Source organism: Zootermopsis nevadensis, unplaced genomic scaffold (genome assembly GCF_977971745.1).
Source record: "Zootermopsis nevadensis isolate Lab colony 2312 unplaced genomic scaffold, Znev_1.0 Znev_ptg000323l, whole genome shotgun sequence".
Classification (NCBI taxonomy): domain Eukaryota; kingdom Metazoa; phylum Arthropoda; class Insecta; order Blattodea; family Termopsidae; genus Zootermopsis; species Zootermopsis nevadensis.
The window spans coordinates 1-19,341 of NW_028259448.1; the positions used below are offsets into that span (position 1 = coordinate 1).

General features: G+C 33.4%; 1 protein-coding gene across 1 annotated transcript; it reads left to right on the forward strand.

The window, feature by feature from the left end:
• Positions 1-5,026: 5,026 nt before the first annotated feature.
• On the forward strand, positions 5,027-18,054 carry LOC147870364 (ryanodine receptor-like). The gene is made up of 8 exons (XM_087342312.1): positions 5,027-5,037; positions 5,098-5,147; positions 7,788-7,906; positions 10,647-10,765; positions 12,494-12,596; positions 13,205-13,375; positions 15,295-15,410; positions 17,849-18,054. Exons 1-5 carry the CDS (start codon positions 5,027-5,029, stop codon positions 12,570-12,572), a joined length of 378 nt encoding a protein of 125 aa, XP_087198438.1. The 3' UTR covers positions 12,573-12,596; positions 13,205-13,375; positions 15,295-15,410; positions 17,849-18,054.
• Positions 18,055-19,341: the final 1,287 nt, after the last annotated feature.

Sequence of the window (19,341 nt, forward strand, 5' to 3'; positions counted from 1 at the left end):
CGATACATGACCTGCTGTATTGTCTGCGTAGAAATCTGATTACTGTTTGTATTGTATTCTGAATGCATCACAGAATTCAAATTTAAACCTGAAAATGCATTTTCGTTTCCATAAAAAAAATGCTTTTGTAGAATGTACGTTGACAACTTGTATTTTGATTCACCAATACTTGTACTGCGATTGATCTTCCCACATTTGTGCAGAGTTGCAAGCAGGAACTGTTGAGGACATTTTAGACATCTTCAAGAAACAGTTGCTGCACTGGCTCTCAAGAAAGTTCTTCTGTATAGAATAAATCTGATTTGTAATAATTTTCAAGGCTATAATGTGCTATTCCATATAAATTTCTGGATACTGTTGTTTATAAACATATTGTAACTATGATTCATTTCAGAACAATTGTTTACTTTAATCCATCTTATCACAATATTTAAAATTTCTTATAATTAAGATAATAAAATATCATTGATGTTCCATATCGATTGATCGATTTACATTTTGGAACATCTTTTACACAACATGTTTCAGTTTTTATAAAACCATCATCAATACCTATATGAAGACAGTAGTACTTCTGGACATATTGGAACAATCACTCCTACATCTTTGACCGATATGTACATCTGATAAAATTTAAGAAAAGACAACACCTCGCCCAAAAATGAAAAAACAAACGTAATGAAAACATCACCAAATGGAATCATATTTGAGTTTTAAGTTCGTAGATATTTTACACCTGATGATGGTTTTATAAAAACTGAAACATGTCGTGTAAAATGTTCCAAAATGTAAATCGATCAATCGATATGGAACATCAATGATATTTTATTATCTTAATTATAAGAAATTTTAAAATATTGTGATAAGACGGATTAAACTAAATAATTGTTAGAATATTCACAATATGACGCAATTACACTATCTTACTTCATTTCAGAAGCTTATGGGCCAAGAAGTATCCAAGTCTTTAATTAACAAGTCTTTGGTTGCAATTAAAGAGCATGGAGTTCTTTTTGAGTGCACAACAAATGACGGAGAGTGCACCAAAAAGTCTGTACCACTTACATATTGGGTTGTTGGGTGAGTTAATATTTAACCTATAAGAAGCAAATTGTGTGGAGTGAATGAATATTTTGGTTCAATTCAGTGGTGAGAAATAGTTCACACATGGCTCAGTGGCTAATTCACAAATGGGAAACTAAAAATATTTACTTTTATAAACTGCGATTTACATAAGTAGTTTTTCTTAAATAATTGGCTGCGGTGAGTCTTGTGTGTCCAACACATGATACAGTGGCATAGCTCTGGATCACCCAGGGATCAAGGGCTTTAACTGAGTAGGAACCTTTGGGCTGTATTACCTGATGGCAGAAACAGATCCAGTTTCTGAAATGTAGTTATAAATCTTAAGATGACAGACAATGCCCAAAACAAATTTTGTCATCAAAAATGTTTAGGTTGTTTTGTTAATGTAGTTTTTTTTAAAATTCATATGTTTGGAAATGAAGTAAATCTGTACGGTATTTAAATAGTATGGAAAGCCTTAATGACCCCTGTGTACTGCTTTGTGGAGTTGTAAATTTGACATTGAATGGAAGTTCTTAGGACCATTTTGTAAATAATTTGTTAATGACTGCTTTCATATATGTGAAGGGTAGCATAGTGAGAGTCATGCTGTAGGCATTGTGTATACCCTGACCAACTCCATGGAACAGTCTTCTTTGAGAAGCTGATGGCACTTAGCAGATCAAGAAATTCCTGACCTGAAAGTTTATTACTAGAGCCTGCCACTGGATTCTGTCCTGAGACAGTTCAATTCAACACATAGTCAAAAACCCTGGTTCTTTATGATCCATTTTATTATTATCAACCCTTTTATGCCTCATCTCATGATAACATGAAGTAAGAATTATACAATAAGGAATTATTTTCTTGTTCCAGATGACTCTCCTTTACCCCTCATCCAAGGGAGGTTTATGTGTGTTACCATGACTCTGCCCCACAAAATATGGTTGAAATTGCATTTAGACTTGGTCTCAGTGCTTCAGGCTAAGGAAAGAAGTGTCATAGGAAATGGAATTTTGAATTGCAGAACTGTAAGGTATGTGAAAAGAAATGTTTGAGAAAACACAATCCATTTGCGAGATAAAGATTCTGATGGTGACGAATATGAATATGGCTGTACCCTGGAAGTAGTAAGCACCTCTGAAATGTCAGTATCTACCAGACTATACAGCACATCCCAGATGACAGACATTTGAGAATGAAGTTCAATGTGTAACTTTGACTTTTGGGCACAACCTGCCTCAGTTGTTAAAGATCTTCCAGCTTTTTGGCAAGCACTTTCCACCTTCAGAGTGATTGTATGTGGATGTTATTACTGATTGTAGGAAATTAAGGTGTAAGGCTGTGATGGCATCCAGTGACTGATCATATAAAGTTTTGTAAAAGAATTTTAAACCTATTCAGAAGTTGATGGTGATCTCATATCTGTAATTTTCCTTATAAAGGAATTGACATTCTAGTTTAGTTGAAAATTGTTCTATAAATGACGTTCCATATAGGGATAAATACTCTTAATTTCTTGGCTAATTGATTTGGACAAATTAAATGTTTCTACTGGATTAGAAACATTTTATTTCTTTATATCTTAATTGCATCATGCTTGTGTTCCTCAATACAATACTTTTATTTTCCGTCGTTACACAAGCTTGTTGTTAAAAATCATATAAAATTTCACATAAAATTGTTACATTTTAAAATTGACGACATGTTTCGATATACAATTCTATCATCGTCAGGTCTATCAAAATTAAAATTAAAATCTGGTGTATCTGTTGCTCTGCTTATATTGCTTTTGTTTTTATCCGTTTTTATTACATCTCAGGCTTCTTCCATTTAATTTTGGAGACGCGCCTGGGTGCCTATATCGGGTTGTGTGTGAGGTGCGTGTCCGTTGTTATTGAATGGCAGACAGCAACAGAGTTGCACCTCACACACAACCCGATATAGGCACCCAGGCGCGTCTCCAAAATTAAATGGAAGAAGCCTGAGATGTAATAAAAACGGATAAAAACAAAAGCAATATAAGCAGAGCAACAGATACACCAGATTTTAATTTTAATTTTGATAGACCTGACGATGATAGAATTGTATATCGAAACATGTCGTCAATTTTAAAATGTAACAATTTTATGTGAAATTTTATATGATTTTTAACAACAAGCTTGTGTAACGACGGAAAATAAAAGTATTGTATTTTATTTCTTGGTTTCACACTGCTTTTTCCAATCTTCATAAACTTGGTACATTTTCTCTGCTGGTTTAGTGTCATCTACATGTGCTGTAGGTTCCTTATTTTAATTGCATCTTTACCTTGGAGCATGATAACTAATGTATAAGAGGTTATCATAATGTTACTGGAAGTTTTAAAAATATCAGTGATCTCATCATTTATGGTCTGATATATCTGCTGTCCTGTCTCACAGACAAGTTTTGCAAAATATCTGCCATACCCCTGACAGCTTTATAGTATGGCGTGGTACTTATAGCCAGTGTTAAACATTTATTATGGTATTTGTATTTATTTATTTCAGGAATACCACAGAAAAATATGCTTAGAAACTAAATAGAAGTATTACAGATTAATTGTACAATCGAAATCAAACGAAACGTAATAGAAGGCTGCCAATACTTTGCAAGTGGAAGACAATGACCAGAAAGCATCTTGAAAGAAACAGCTTTTATGATAAAGTAAGTGGTTATACAGTACACCATAGTTTTGAGACAAGGTTAAGAAGAATTTTTTGTGATGAAGAAAACATAGTGATTGATATCTGCAAGGGAAAGTTGAAAAGTAAAGGCATATGAAACGTTTCTCAAAGCAATTGGTACAGCAACATATCTTGTAACCCACAGGTTAGAAGCTTCTTATAAGGTGGCGACTGACTTGTAACATTTGCCTGTAATGTAACATGTTGCAAATCGAATGGTATTTAAATGTTAATTGTAATAATATTTTAATATTTAATAATAATATTTTATTGTGTTTAGACTGATAAAATTGAACAAGTATATATCTCAACACAATATGACGCAACATTATCATCTTATTAAAAATTTGTTCTTCTTGGACATAAAAGAATGTAATTTTTCTGTATGTCGCCTACCATAACTTGATATTATTTTTTCTGAATTGACACAGATACATGGAAATCTTAGTATTTCATTAACTTTTTTTTCAAACTTAGAACTGTAGTTGTCTCTTACTATAACTGTTTTATTTACTAACTGTCGCAGTATTAAATGTTATATATTTAATATCTTACTCCGTAAATCATAAATCAAATACTGTTAAGTATTTGGTACTTTTATTTATATTTGTGTTTGAAGATTCTGGGTTTAAATGCCTGAGGTCAGACTGTTCTTACGTATTTATATTTTCTTGAAGTTCTGTAGTCCTTCCAGTTGAATCCTGTGACAGTTGCCTTAAAATCGGCCACATTCGCTTTCTTCCATATCCTCCTCCTCCTCAACTCGTTATAGGTACTCATTATCCCATAACCTGTACAGCTGAGAAATAAACTGAGAATCAGAAATATCCAACAGGAATGCACTGTGACTCTGTTTTCAAAATTACTATCCAAATTATAATTTTGAGGATGCAACTTGCACGTAAAGCCACTAGTGTAAATTAGCCTTGAAACTTTTGTTCTGACAAGTCTCGAAATAAAAGACTTTAAATAAAATTTTAGGCATTATGCGAGAGATTCAAGATCTTTGTTCAACCTGTTCTGCAAATATATTTATCACCGTAGAATAAACCTAAATTCAAGATATTCATTTGCTACACGGACAGAAAAAATATATCATTTTTTATTATATCTAGTCTCAGCTTTTAAATCCTAATGAAATGAATGAATGAACTAAATAAATAATTTTGCTGCCGTACAGGAGATGAAGTTCCAGGAATTTAAACGAGAAGCTGAGAATAGGGAAAACTGGAGAGCTCTTTTTGGGCGGAGCAATGGACCAGTCGTAAGACAGAACACTGAATAATAATAATAGGAGGGGCCGTATGATTTACTGACTGACAAGGAGAAGGAAAAGGACAGAGCGTTCACAGGAATTTCTGAAGTACCAAGGCTGTAAGTTACATACGTAAGTAATTCACTGAACTTAATCTGGAATATTACCACCTTTCTCCACCTTACTTTCAGGCTTGCATAGAATTAGGTATTTATTACTTAGAATTATTGTGTGAGACTGAAATTAACCTCTCCCAAGTATTTTTTGTGTATATAAGAGGAATATTTTTGTCGAAAATTAATATTTTTGTATAACGTGCGTGAAACTATTAAAAATAACTGAATTAGAAGGTGACTTATGGACGTGGAGTTTATCATCTTGATGCTCCATTACCAGCAAGTTACTTTCGTAACAGAAACTTTCATGTAATTATCCACTTGCGAAGATGACGCACGTCTCACTGCTACGGAGCAAAGGGCTTCTTGAGAAGCTAACAGTTTTCTGAACTAATAAAGAAATTCCCTGTCTGTTTTTCTTTTTCTTTAAAATTTCTCTTTCTAGTCACCAATCATTTATAAGGGTCCGAGAAAATAAGAATGTCACTAAGGTTTATAAATCGCCAACACCACTCAGTCTCCTTTGGGTGGAACGTGGCACGACGTGTCGGAAGAAATGTCATTCCACAGTAATTCTCTTTACCAGTGTACCACCACATAAATCCTAAAAACACATGAAAATTGTCATGCGCTGTTTTGTTGGCAATGCATAGAAAAATGTTTACGACGTTATTGATAAATTCGTTTCAATAAATGTAATAAAGCTACGTTAGCACGACGATTGCCTTCTATCTCTGAACATTGGTAACCTAACGTAGACTGCGCTGTAATGTAATCCAGAAGATCGCGTTCCATATTCTTATGACATCCAAAATCTCAGATATCAAATTGGAAATACTTTTTTTCAATCTCACATTGAAATGTTGTCCGAAAGAAAACAGCGTTTCGTGAGGACTTTTCTTAATCATTTAAACTGTAATAGTAAGAGAGACTTCGAGTTATTTCGTTCCTCGAAACGAATATGATATTACACAAACAGTCGTCGTCGTTTTTTAAAAATAAATTCTTAAATTCTGTTTATATCTTGTAAAAAAAATTATATGACGTTAATATCTCAAATGATTCTTCTGTTGAGGCCAATCCGTTGGTGGTGGAACTGAATCCAGAGCAGGCTGCTGCTTCTGTAGAAACTTATTCAGTACCTGGACACAGCTTCAAAACGTCCACTAGAGACATTAAATTTTTCTCAAAGGTACTTAATAATCGTATAAAAGATACTTGTACCTACAAATTATTAATATTTTCAATAGCTTCGATTATATAGTATCTAACGAGAGGATTCGACTACACAGCGAAACAGTTCTCTTTCACAGCGGCAGACATTGGTTTCTAATAGCCTTAAATGTCCCAGTTCCAGGGTTACACAAAGTTTTAGCAAGAAAATTCAGCCAGCTGATGGTAAATGACTGGCACAGTGGATTTTAATATGAAGAATATTTTTAGAAAAATCAATTGTATGTCTATAACAATGTTTTGCTCTTTGCATTGATATTAATCGTGGATATCACATTCGGTACGTGCCCTAACTAATCCGCGTAAGTCATGAGGTTCTGTACTGCCTTGTTTCTATAATGTTACGTTAAAAAGTGTCTTCTCAGTTATTTGTTTCGTAGCGTAAATGGTGTGGTTATTGTGAATTACGTACGACGTGGGAGGAGGCAGTCATCTGTCTTTAATATTTTGAAATTCGGGGCTGAAATTGAAATGCAGGATTTATTAACCATGAAGCACCGCGCTACAGTGTCCAGTCAATGTCGTACTCTAACGCATGCAGCGAGGTTACTAAACAAAGAGGTAGTAAAGATTTGACGGAGAATATTAGAATCTATTCCGGGCTATAAAGTTTAATTAAAATTATCATTTTATGTGCGTATCGTTATATACTCGTGCATGTGACTTTTATATATCCATTTAATTAAATATCTGACATAAATGTATGTCAGCAAAACTGATATCTGATATGATTAATTCAATTTCAGTTGAAAAATAAAATTTATGTAACTAAATGTTTTTCATTCTGTTCATTATCTTGGTAACTGTACATCATTTGTATGTGTAATTTAAATATAAATTTATATTTTAAAACTTGTCCCGTCTAATCACAATAAATTCTTATTAAATATTAAAATATTACAATAATTAACATTCAAAATATATCAAATGATGTTCTTTATCGAAATATTCGATTTACATTAGACCATCATTTTTTCCACGACATGTGTCAGTTCCAAAGGAACTATCTTCAGGTGAATAAAGTCATATCGAACATGATGTACATACACAGAACAACATCGAGTATATTATTAAAATGGAATAAATCTGGAAAAGAACATCGTTCGATGTCTGATAAAAATCTGATAAAAATGTACGCTAAAGAATATATAGAAATTGTATTTAAGTTATTATTGATTTGAATCTTTATATAATTATATTCACCTGAAGATAGTTCTTTTAGGAACTGAAACATGTCGTGGAAAAAATGATGGTCTAATGTAAATCGAATATTTCGATAAAGAACATCATTTGATAAATTTTAAATATTTTAATATTTAATAAGAAGATTTAAAATATATATTTATTATATCACGATATGACGCAACTTTACCATCTCATAAATAAAAAATTGTTCATCTTCTTTTACAGGTAGTGCTCCCATCGATGGAAAAATATTTTGGCACTCACAGAAATTACTTCGTCTCTGCGGCAACTGCTGCCAGCAACGTAGGGGCCGCATCTTTGAAGGAGAAAGAAATGGTGGCCAGGTAAATAAGGTGTTTCGAGAAAATTAGTTGAGGTTCAGGTATGCAAAGAGTTTGACTGACGAGCATTTAAGGTCTTACGAGCTTTCGGCACCTTCATTTATTAACTTTACGTGCGGTCAACTCTACTGGTACTTAAAATATTTTACCTACACATTACTTAACTGTTGCTTTATATCAGTGAAGGAAGAACATACCAAAAATGAAGTTCTGAGGGGATTATGTAAACCTGAGAGAGATGACGTAACAAGGAATTATTAAGTATCACAGCCAAATATGATTCCTGCTTCATGTTTGGGAGATCCTACATTCAAATCTGAGCCTGGAGACCAGGTTCATGGGGTTTCTTTTAATCTTTCTTGGCAAATTATGTGGTGTTACGTGCGTCTAAGCCGTGCGTTATTCCTTCCACATGAAATAGCTCGATAATGGACGAACGAAGTTTTATCGAGTTTGACGTTTCATGATTTCGTAATAAATTGTTGTGCCATATCAGTTTCCATTTAAGTCAGACTATTTTAATGACCGCATTTTACAAGAGAATAAAATATTTTGTATTGTAATCTTATCACGTCAGATCAATAAATTGAAAACACTTTCTTCAATTTTGTTAGCATCAAACCATAACAATAAATAAAATGAGATGGTAAAGTTGTGTCATATTGTGATATAATAAATATATATTTTAAATCTTGTCCGTCTAATCACAATAAATTCTTATTAAATATTAATATATTACAATAATTAACATTTAAAATATTTAAAATATATCAAATGATGTTCTTTATTGAAATATTCGATTTACATTAGACCATCATTTTTCAATGTTAATTATTGTAATATTTTAATATTTCATAAGAATTTATTGTTATTAGACGGACAAGATTTAAACAAATATATATTTATCACAATATGACGCAAGTTTATCATCTCAAAAATTTAATTAAGAAAACAACGGAAGACAGTTCGCAGTCTGATGGGAAAATAATGAAGGTTGACCGCTTGCACGCATATGGTAAACAATATACTTACGATTCATCATCACACTCTTACTCTACTGTGAAATAATTCTGTCTCTAAATATATATTCACCTCGTTAGGTTCCATTTAAGGTTTGTTAATATCTGATTAATAGGAATATTACTCCTATGTTTCTTCTCAATCTGGGATAATAAGCTTGGTAATATTTTACGTCTTATCTGCCTGGATATTGTTATCCTCAGTGCAGCAGAAATCTTTTCTGTGATGCCAGAATAAATTTGAATTTAAACTCCCGACCACCAATAGCCATCGTACTCACAGGCGGTTTACGAAGATGTAATAATTTGAGATACCAGTGTGTCGGAGAAAGATGTGGACAGTAAAGTAGTGGCTTGAAACATTGATAAACTTGAGTTCCTTATTTTTACTTGTTCAATTTTATCAGTCTAAACACAATAAAATATTATTATTAAATATTAAAATATTATTACAATTAACATTTAAATATTTAAAATATATTAAAATGATGCTCTCCATCGAAATGCTCGATTTAGATTGAGAGCATCATTTTAATATATTTTAAATATTTAAATGTTAATTGTAATAATATTTTAATATTTAATAATAATATTTTATTGTGTTTAGACTGATAAAATTGAACAAGTATATATCTCAACACAATATGACGCAACATTATCATCTCATTTCATTATTTTTATTAAAAATTTGTTCTTCTTGGACATAAAAGAATGTAATTTTTCTGTATGTCGCCTACCATAACTTGATATTATTTTTTCTGAATTGACACAGATACATGGAAATCTTAGTATTTCATTAACTTTTTTTTCAAACTTAGAACTGTAGTTGTCTCTTACTATAACTGTTTTATTTACTAACTGTCGCAGTATTAAATGTTATATATTTAATATCTTACTCCGTAAATCATAAATCAAATACTGTTAAGTATTTGGTACTTTTATTTATATTTGTGTTTGAAGATTCTGGGTTTAAATGCCTGAGGTCAGACTGTTCTTACGTATTTATATTTTCTTGAAGTTCTGTAGTCCTTCCAGTTGAATCCTGTGACAGTTGCCTTAAAATCGGCCACATTCGCTTTCTTCCATATCCTCCTCCTCCTCGACTCGTTATAGGTACTCATTATCCCATAACCTGTACAGCTGAGAAATAAACTGAGAATCAGAAATATCCAACAGGAATGCACTGTGACTCTGTTTTCAAAATTACTATCCAAATTATAATTTTGAGGATGCAACTTGCACGTAAAGCCACTAGTGTAAATTAGCCTTGAAACTTTTGTTCCGACAAGTCTCGAAATAAAAGACTTTAAAATACAATTTTAGGCGTTGTGCGAGAGATTCAAGATCTTTGTTCAACCTGTTCTGCAAATATATTTATCACCGTAGAATAAACCTAAATTCAAGATATTCAGGTGCTACACGGACAGAAAAATGTCTGATAAAAATGTACGCTAAAATAATATATAGAAATTGTATTTAAGTTATTATTGATTTGAATCTTTATATAATTATATTCACCTGAAGATAGTTCTTTTAGGAACTGAAACATGTCGTGGAAAAAATGATGGTCTAATGTAAATCGAATATTTCGATAAAGAACATCATTTGATAAATTTTAAATATTTTAATATTTAATAAGAAGATTTAAAATATATATTTATTATATCACGATATGACGCAACTTTACCATCTCATAAATATAAATTGTTCATCTTCTTTTACAGGTAGTGCTCCCATCGATGGAAAAATATTTTGGCACTCACAGAAATTACTTCGTCTCTGCGGCAACTGCTGCCAGCAACGTAGGGGCCGCATCTTTGAAGGAGAAAGAAATGGTGGCCAGGTAAATAAGGTGTTTCGAGAAAATTAGTTGAGGTTCAGGTATGCAAAGAGTTTGACTGACGAGCATTTAAGGTCTTACGAGCTTTCGGCACCTTCATTTATTAACTTTACGTGCGGTCAACTCTACTGGTACTTAAAATATTTTACCTACACATTACTTAACTGTTGCTTTATATCAGTGAAGGAAGAACATACCAAAAATGAAGTTCTGAGGGGATTATGTAAACCTGAGAGAGATGACGTAACAAGGAATTATTAAGTATCACAGCCAAATATGATTCCTGCTTCATGTTTGGGAGATCCTACATTCAAATCTGAGCCTGGAGACCAGGTTCATGGGGTTTCTTTTAATCTTTCTTGGCAAATTATGTGGTGTTATGTGCGTCTAAGCCGTGCGTTATTCCTTCCACATGAAATAGCTCGATAATGGACGAACGAAGTTTTATCGAGTTTGACGTTTCATGATTTCGTAATAAATTGTTGTGCCATATCAGTTTCCATTTAAGTCAGACTATTTTAATGACCGCATTTTACAAGAGAATAAAATATTTTGTATTGTAATCTTATCACGACAGATCAATAAATTGAAAACACTTTCTTCGATTTTGTTAGCATCAAACCATAACGATAAATAAAATGAGATGGTAAAGTTGCGTCATATAGTGATATAATAAATCCGTCTAATCACAATAAATTCTTATTAAATATTGAAATATTACAATAATTAAAATTAAAAAAATATTTAAAATATATCAAATGATGTTCTCTATCGAAATATTTCGATTTACATTAGACCATCATTTTTTCAATGTTAATTATTGTAATATTTTAATATTTAATAAGAATTTATTGTGATTAGACGGACTAGATTTAATATATAATAAATAAAATTTTAAGAAAGGAAGTCTCAGATGAGCTGAGATTTGTTTTATTCTTTTTAGTTTTGGTCCCTGTTAAAAAAATGACTTTAAAACAGAAATTTTAATTTTGTTTCAGTGTGTATAATAACAATAATTAGTGAATATCTTAATATAGATTGTAATTTTCTATATATAGTTCTGAATTCAGGAATTTGAATGGTTATAATCTAAAAGTGAACAGTTTCATGTGAATTTAAGTCTTTGAAAGATTTCGTCATAGTTATAATTATTAAGTTTAGTTAACAGCTTTATTCTCGTGACTCATATCAATGTAAATGAGTAAATGCCCTCCTCCCTCCGAACATTCAAAATCCGTGGCTTTGAAACCCGAGAGCTTACATCATCCTGGGTTGTTAGACCACCCTGGGCATGCCACTCGCAGTGCTAGGCCACCTCCAAGCCTTGAACTTCTTGAGGGCACACCTGAGCTTTCCCACTAGGTTTGACACCCCTGGGGTTTTAGCATGAAATATTTCTCCAGGGCTTGTATAGCAGACTTTATCCAATGATCTTGGTCCATACAGGGTTGCCACCAGTATTCAGTTTGTTGTTATCTGTCGCAGATTTCAGCTTAGAATGTGCTGCCATCTATCTATGTCCTCACAAACCACACGTTCTTCTGTACGATAACTCGAGAATGGCTAATAGTAATTTGTCTTCGGGGGTTGGGCCTTTGGGGTCCATTCTGATCCCAGGATTAGTCGAACTGGTCCCTCCGATCTCTTCAGTGGTCAACATTTTTATGGGTGTTCTCCTTATCTCCCTCACAGATTTTGTGATCATTTATTGAACAATTCTTTTTTACCCAGATCGCTGGTGAAGAACTGTCCCGAATTTATTCGAACCTCGACGTCGACATCCTTCAACAACACGGCAGAAGATTTGTGACGTACTATACAGAATCTGCATGATGTAAGTTATAATTGATTAATTTCTTCATAAAAATTATTGATCGTCTTTGATATGTAATATTTGGTATGTCTGGGACCGTTTCGGGGCGCCCACTTGAAAATGTCTACGTCCCTTTTCTATATAAATTGCAAAGTCCTCACTTCTATGTCTGACCATCTAGCAGCCTGCGAATATGGAAGTGACCTATTACGTAATTATTTAGAACACGTATGAAATCGAGAATCATGTGAGGAGGGAATTCTAAATTCTTTGTACAGTAGATTTGATCACTTACTAGAAGCGTAAAAATGTACCAGAGAAGACAGCGAGTTGTGTCAAAGCGGATGAAAGAAAGATAATCTCCTCTTAAGAACGAAGAACTTTGTTACGTGGGAGAAGAACTAAAATAGTTACCGCAGTTCCATCTACAGGTGAACGTCGTGAGCAGTCCTCGTTTGTTGCAGCGGATGAGATACAGGTTTCTTCTTATAAGATGCTCGGCAGTTTGTTTACCCTGGGTACTGATGGATCTTTGACAGGAGACAATTTGTTTTTGTTCGTTAAAGCAAAGCGTATGAAGATGTCATTTGAAATTGACATTTTGTATGTTGATGTGAAATTACTTCCAGGAAATATTTGAAGACCGAATTTGAGAGGCGTCGTCCCGCTCTCGGAAGCTGCCCTAGGAGCTTTTTCTTCAACATTTCCCAGTGGCTTTTTTTTTTTGGAGCCTCATCTCGACAAACACAACCAGTCCGCCCTTCTCAACCGCATTGCAGACCATTCCCTCGAGGTACAAGGTTAGTGGTTTTAAATTGTTAATTCTGTATTAGGTGTATCAGAATATTTCCAGACATTAATATTTCTACGCTTATTATATTTAAAGGCTCCTTCATGCTAACATCTTGTGACCTATTACATTGCTGGAAGGATTTATGTTTTGAACTCCACAAGTATAATATGCAAATTACTTTGATGATAATGACCCTTTGGGTAATAAGTTCAGTTTTGGCGCAAGAAATACGTCAGACAAAGCTAGATCGAAGGAGTACGAAGGCTCTGGAACTACGCTCGTGCAGTTCCTGGCCAGAAATTCTTGCGGAGTGAGCTGGACCACTGTGGTTTTTGAGAAATCAGTCTACCATTTTGCCATTTTCAAGATGGTTTTACCACAAATCTTTCCACTGACACAGAGACTGCATGTAGGAATTTTGATTTAAAGTTTGTCTTATGGGAGATGTTCATGATCGGTGTTGAGAAACAAAATTTCAAAGGCCCTTCACACTGGAAGAAACATGTATCTTTGCTTTCTCTGGTGTAGTGATGCTGGCTGGACCATAAACTCATGTTTCATGGATGACCTTGAAAGTTGGAATTTGCTGTATGTGGTTCAGTTTTTGATATAAAACTGTAAATGTTGTACTAACAGTCACATCAGGTGACTGAGGAAAAATGTGTATTCTGTTAAAATGTGAAAAAACTGTCGAGCACTGTCTGGACTTCGGACGTGATGGCAAAGATGGAGGCCAGCGTGCCGACTCTCACAGAGATGGACCAGTTTACTGAATCAGAGAAGACTTAATCATTGATTTAATTAATTAATCTTGTCCGTCTAATCACAATTTAAAATTAAGATAATTAAAATACCATGTGATGCTCCTTATCGAAACATTTGATTTACATTTTAGAACATCTCTTTCTCAGTTCTTAGATGAACCCTCTTGAGGTGTATAAAAATTAAAATTATATAAACTTAAAACTTAATCATAATTTCTTATATGCAACTTTTTTTGTAGTTGTTTATCAGTTATTAGTGATGTTCACTTCCAGATTCCATTTTAATATATTTTGAAGTTGTTCTATATATGTGCGTCGTGTTCAAATAGACTTTTAGGTTCATGAATGTTTTTGTTGATGTTTTTTTATATCAGCCTGTAATGTAAATAATTCAAATAATAAATGAATATTAATGAATGAATAAGAATAAAGAGAATAGAAAACAAAATAATATATTTGAAAAGTAAATTTGAACATACCAGTGATGAGAGGTGTAGATGTGTTCCGACTGTCTGGAAGTACTATCGTATTTGAACTTAAATTTAAATTTTAAATTGTGATTAGACGGACAAGATTAATTAATTAAATATATATTTTGACAATATGACGCAACTCTATCATCTTATTAATCAGAGATGTCATTCTGCCTTTACTGTGTTCGTATCTTCCCTTCTGGTTGTCACAAGGACCAGACGAAGTCAGTCCGACAGGAGCGTAACTTTTGTAACGCAAATGTCTGCAAAGACTACGTAAGCATCGCTTTCCCCAAGTATTTAAATAAGCCTCACGTTCTATCGCGTAAACAAAGCACGACTTGTGGTCTCGTTTATGAGGTGGGAATGTCTGCATAGTTTTCACGAAATTCGATGTGGATGTTATGTCATTAGAGGCTAGTACAAACTCGTACATATTCATTTTGTTCTAGACATTGACATTGCCTTCGATCAGGTAATTTCCCGTGATGCTCGTCTGTGCAGATTTTATTACTAGAGAAAAGCTGGAGAGATGTTGGAGTTAAGCCATTAGAGGCAGATCCGTACTTGTACATTTTGTTTCCAGAAGTTGATACTGTCATCATTAAAGATGTTTTTGAGAGTCGTGAGGATGTACTTTATGATCTAAATATGGGTAAGATTTAGTGATTGATTTTTGTTTTGTCCAGAAATCGTGTGTCCATGGTGACGAGCGGACATATGAACCAGTTACTGAGGAATGTTCTCAATCTTATCAAGAAGAACATTGGTAATGAAAATGCTCCTTGGATGACATGAATTGCAGGTAAACATGTAAGCTATTGAATCATTTGTTAACAGTCATTTGCTTGGATTTTATATATATGAGATAGTGTAGTTGCGTCATATTGTGACTTATTAAATTAAAATTAATTATTTGGTTTTTCCGTCATATCACAATGTATTTAAAATAAGATAATTAAAATAATTAATTAATTAAAATATCATTCTGTGTTCCACTACGAAAAGAAAAAATTGTAATTGAGTTTTAAAAAATTGTAAAAAAAAACTCGAAAAACTACACTACGAAAAAATTGTAAAAATTGTAATTGAGTTTTAAAAAAATTGTAAAAAAAACTCCACTACGAAAAAATTGTAAAAAATTGTAATTGAGTTTTAAATTTATTAATATAATTTTACACGTGATGATGGTTTAATAAAACCGAAACATGTTGTAAATGTTCCAATTGTAAATCGATTATTCGATATGAAACACAGAATGATATTTTAATTATTTTAATTATCTTATTTTAAATACATTGTGATTTGACGGAAAAACCAAATAATTAATTTTAATTTTATATATATATATATATATATATATATATATATATATATGCAATTACGTACTGAGAAATGGATATTTTTAAGTTATTTATCAAATTATCGTCAGTTCATCTGAAGCGCTGTTGAAAGAACCATTCCTACCATCGGCTGAACGCGTTAAGAAACGAACAGACAAAGAGGAGTCTCTGACAGGATTCGTCAAGTCTATCTTAAGAGCTAATTGAAAACATAATTTTTCCTAGTCCTCGAGGCTTTCATCTATTCACCATTTTATATGGTATTTACTTCTGTGTACCCGAGACAAACCTTGCCCCTGAGGTATATAGCGCAGCAACTATTTATGAAATACATTTTATTTCTAATACATGCTACGTGTATTATATACTTTTATTTGTGAGGCGTGACTTGTATATTTTAAATCATTTATTAGTATTATTAAGTCATTAAAATGCAATTTTTATAATTTGTTTTAATATTAACTTTAGATTGAGTCACAAATTCAAGAATATTGGCACCTGCTAGCGAGAACATCCACTTCTTATTAAATATGTCGATCAGCAACGCAACCACTGGTTGAAGAACATTTAGTGTTAATTTTAGTGCACGTGTTCGGTTCCCATTCTACTCCATGACCTCCCAAAGATGATTATGGCGTAAATATTCTGAAACAGATATCCCTGATAATTCTCTGTTGTGATTTATCAATAATATTGACCCTAGAAGGATCATTGCTATATCTGCCGAAATAGATAACATGGTGCTGGCTCGTAGATCGGCTGTCGTGTCTGAAGGTGGACCAGTTGCTGGCGAGTCTGTCTCACAATGATATTTTGATTTTGTATCTTTGATACGTAGCGTAATGGCTTACTCCATGCTAAGAATATATTATCTTCTATTCGAATCTGTTCTCATACAGGGGTCAGGTATTTAAAACCTTAACGGGAGAAGATTTTCTTTTCAGTTATATTTATTTATCCAACAGTTTTTGGTTTGTTAATTGTCGTCATGTTATATACAGAAATATAAAAACATGCGAGTGGTCATTTTATTATAACATTTAATTGCACTAATTATTTTATAATGATTGAAATGTGAATGAACTTTACAGAAAATCTGAAGTTACGAGTAGCGTGAACATTAAGGTAGTATATTTGCGTCATATTGTGAATTAGGTTAATATTTTAATATTTTCCGTCAAATCACAATTTTTAATAACATAATAAAATATAAAATATTTAAAATATCATTTCACGTTCCGCATCGAATGATCGATTTACAAATTCGAACGTCTCTTACGACATGTTTCGGTTATATTTAACCGTCCTCAGGTATAAATTATAAATGTCGTAAGAGACGTTCCAATTTGTAAATCGATCATTCGAATGCGGAACGTGAAATAAATATTTTATTATCTTATTAAAAATTGTGATTTGACGGAAAATATTAAAATATTAATTTTTTTAAGTCGATTATCATCTTACAGAAATAGAATTTTTTGGAATTAAATCATATTTACCTGTCGGAGGACATCATACAGTAATGAATCTTTAGGTTATGCAAAGCCATTTAAAATCTAGAGGAAAATTTTTGTATCGTTTCAGGGATTCTTTTCTCGATTTCTGGTCACGTGGTTTGCGTAGCGCATTAACTGCTTATCAGCTCATTGCGGAGCTGTAAATTGGGGTTTTGGGGGGAAGGGGGGATGATTGTAATTAGAATGATGATTGACAGCAATGCAATTAATGTGAATATGCTCTTACGTAAGCCTTGTGACAGCATGCCAGAAACTCTAGTGGCTACGCATTTTCTCGTCAGTTTTTGTTTTAATTTTTAATTTGTATTTCTCAAATTCTTGACATACGCAGGGGACATTTTAATCCTTGTGATAAAATTAAACTACTTACGACTGTATTTCAGAAACTGCCGGAGACTGACGTAATGGAATTTTGCCAAGATACAGCTCGCTCTCCCTGATAAGATCGATCGAGCAGATGAAATGTCATGGCAACATTATCTTTACTCCAAGCTTGCAATGTCAAAAGTGAGTCATGATTATGGTATTATTATATATACAATTTCTTATATGTTTATAATATTAGTAAATATAGGGAATATTATCTAGACGTAACATATTTCGTGTGTTCAGGTAGGCACATTTTTGAAATATCACTAAAGTAATTCGATAAAATGCTGACCTGAATAAAATACGCAGATCTAATGTTTAATTTTAAATTGTAATTATTAATTTAATCAGCAATATTCATTAATTAATCTTCTATCTTTAAGAGATATGAGGTGCGATCGAAAGGTTTCAAGACTGCGCCTATAAAAACCCGTACACTTATCTCAGGTATTAAATTCATCCATCACCCTCGAAGTAGTTCCCCTGGGAGTGAACACAACGATCCCAGCGCCGCTGCCAAGCCTGGAAGCATCCCTGGAAATCTTTCTTTGTCAGCCTGTCAAGCACCATCTGCGATTCTGCCTGAATCTCTTCTATCGTCTCAAATCTCCTTCCCTTTAGCTGAATTTTCATCTTTGGGAAGAGGAAACCTTAGAAAGGAAGTTGGGGTCGGTTCTTGCAAGATCTTTGAGCTCCTGACAAACGAGAAGTCGATTCTGCTTCTGGTCCTCAGACAGGATGCGTCGCATGTGGAGTTCTTCCTTTAGAATCAGCTGACAGGTCCCATAGCCTATCCCAACAATGTCGCACAAGTCGTTGATGGTACGACGTCGATCTTCGTAACATTTTCGGGCGTTGTGCTCGAAGATGGTCGTCCAGAACGCTCGTCATCATCGACAGAGGTTCGGCCATTTTTAAAACGTGAATGCCACACAAAAGTTTGCGGACTCCCCAAATGCTTGCTTTAGCATTTCATAGGTTTCCGTAGCCGTTTTGGCGAGTCTTTGGCAAAATTTTATGCACACGCCATTCCGAAATCGCAGGAGGGTCGGTGTAATGCACTACCAAAACGCCCGTAACTAAGAAACAAATGCTAATTTGATGATGCCGGCTGGCACACTGATTCACTATGAATGTAGGCCCAACCCCTTAGCGGCAGAAGCTCGTACTACTTCCGGTTCGCCCTCTATTGACACAGTCTTGAAACTTTCCGATCGCACCTCGTATAACAATTTTAAGAAGTTATATTTATATCCTACAAGTAAACTTCTACTGAATTTTTGTCCTCCATATCGCGATGAATATAATTTATAATTTTATATAACTTTTTGGCCCGTGATAACAATTTGTGCAGAAATACTCGTTCACTTGTGATTTAGAAGCCTGATATGGTAAAGCGGGAGTATGTTACGGTGTCTCAAAGTGATCGGGACACGTTTTGTCGAATGCGAGCCGAATCGATCGAATGTTTGTGTGCAAGGTATATTATATTTTATACATATACAGA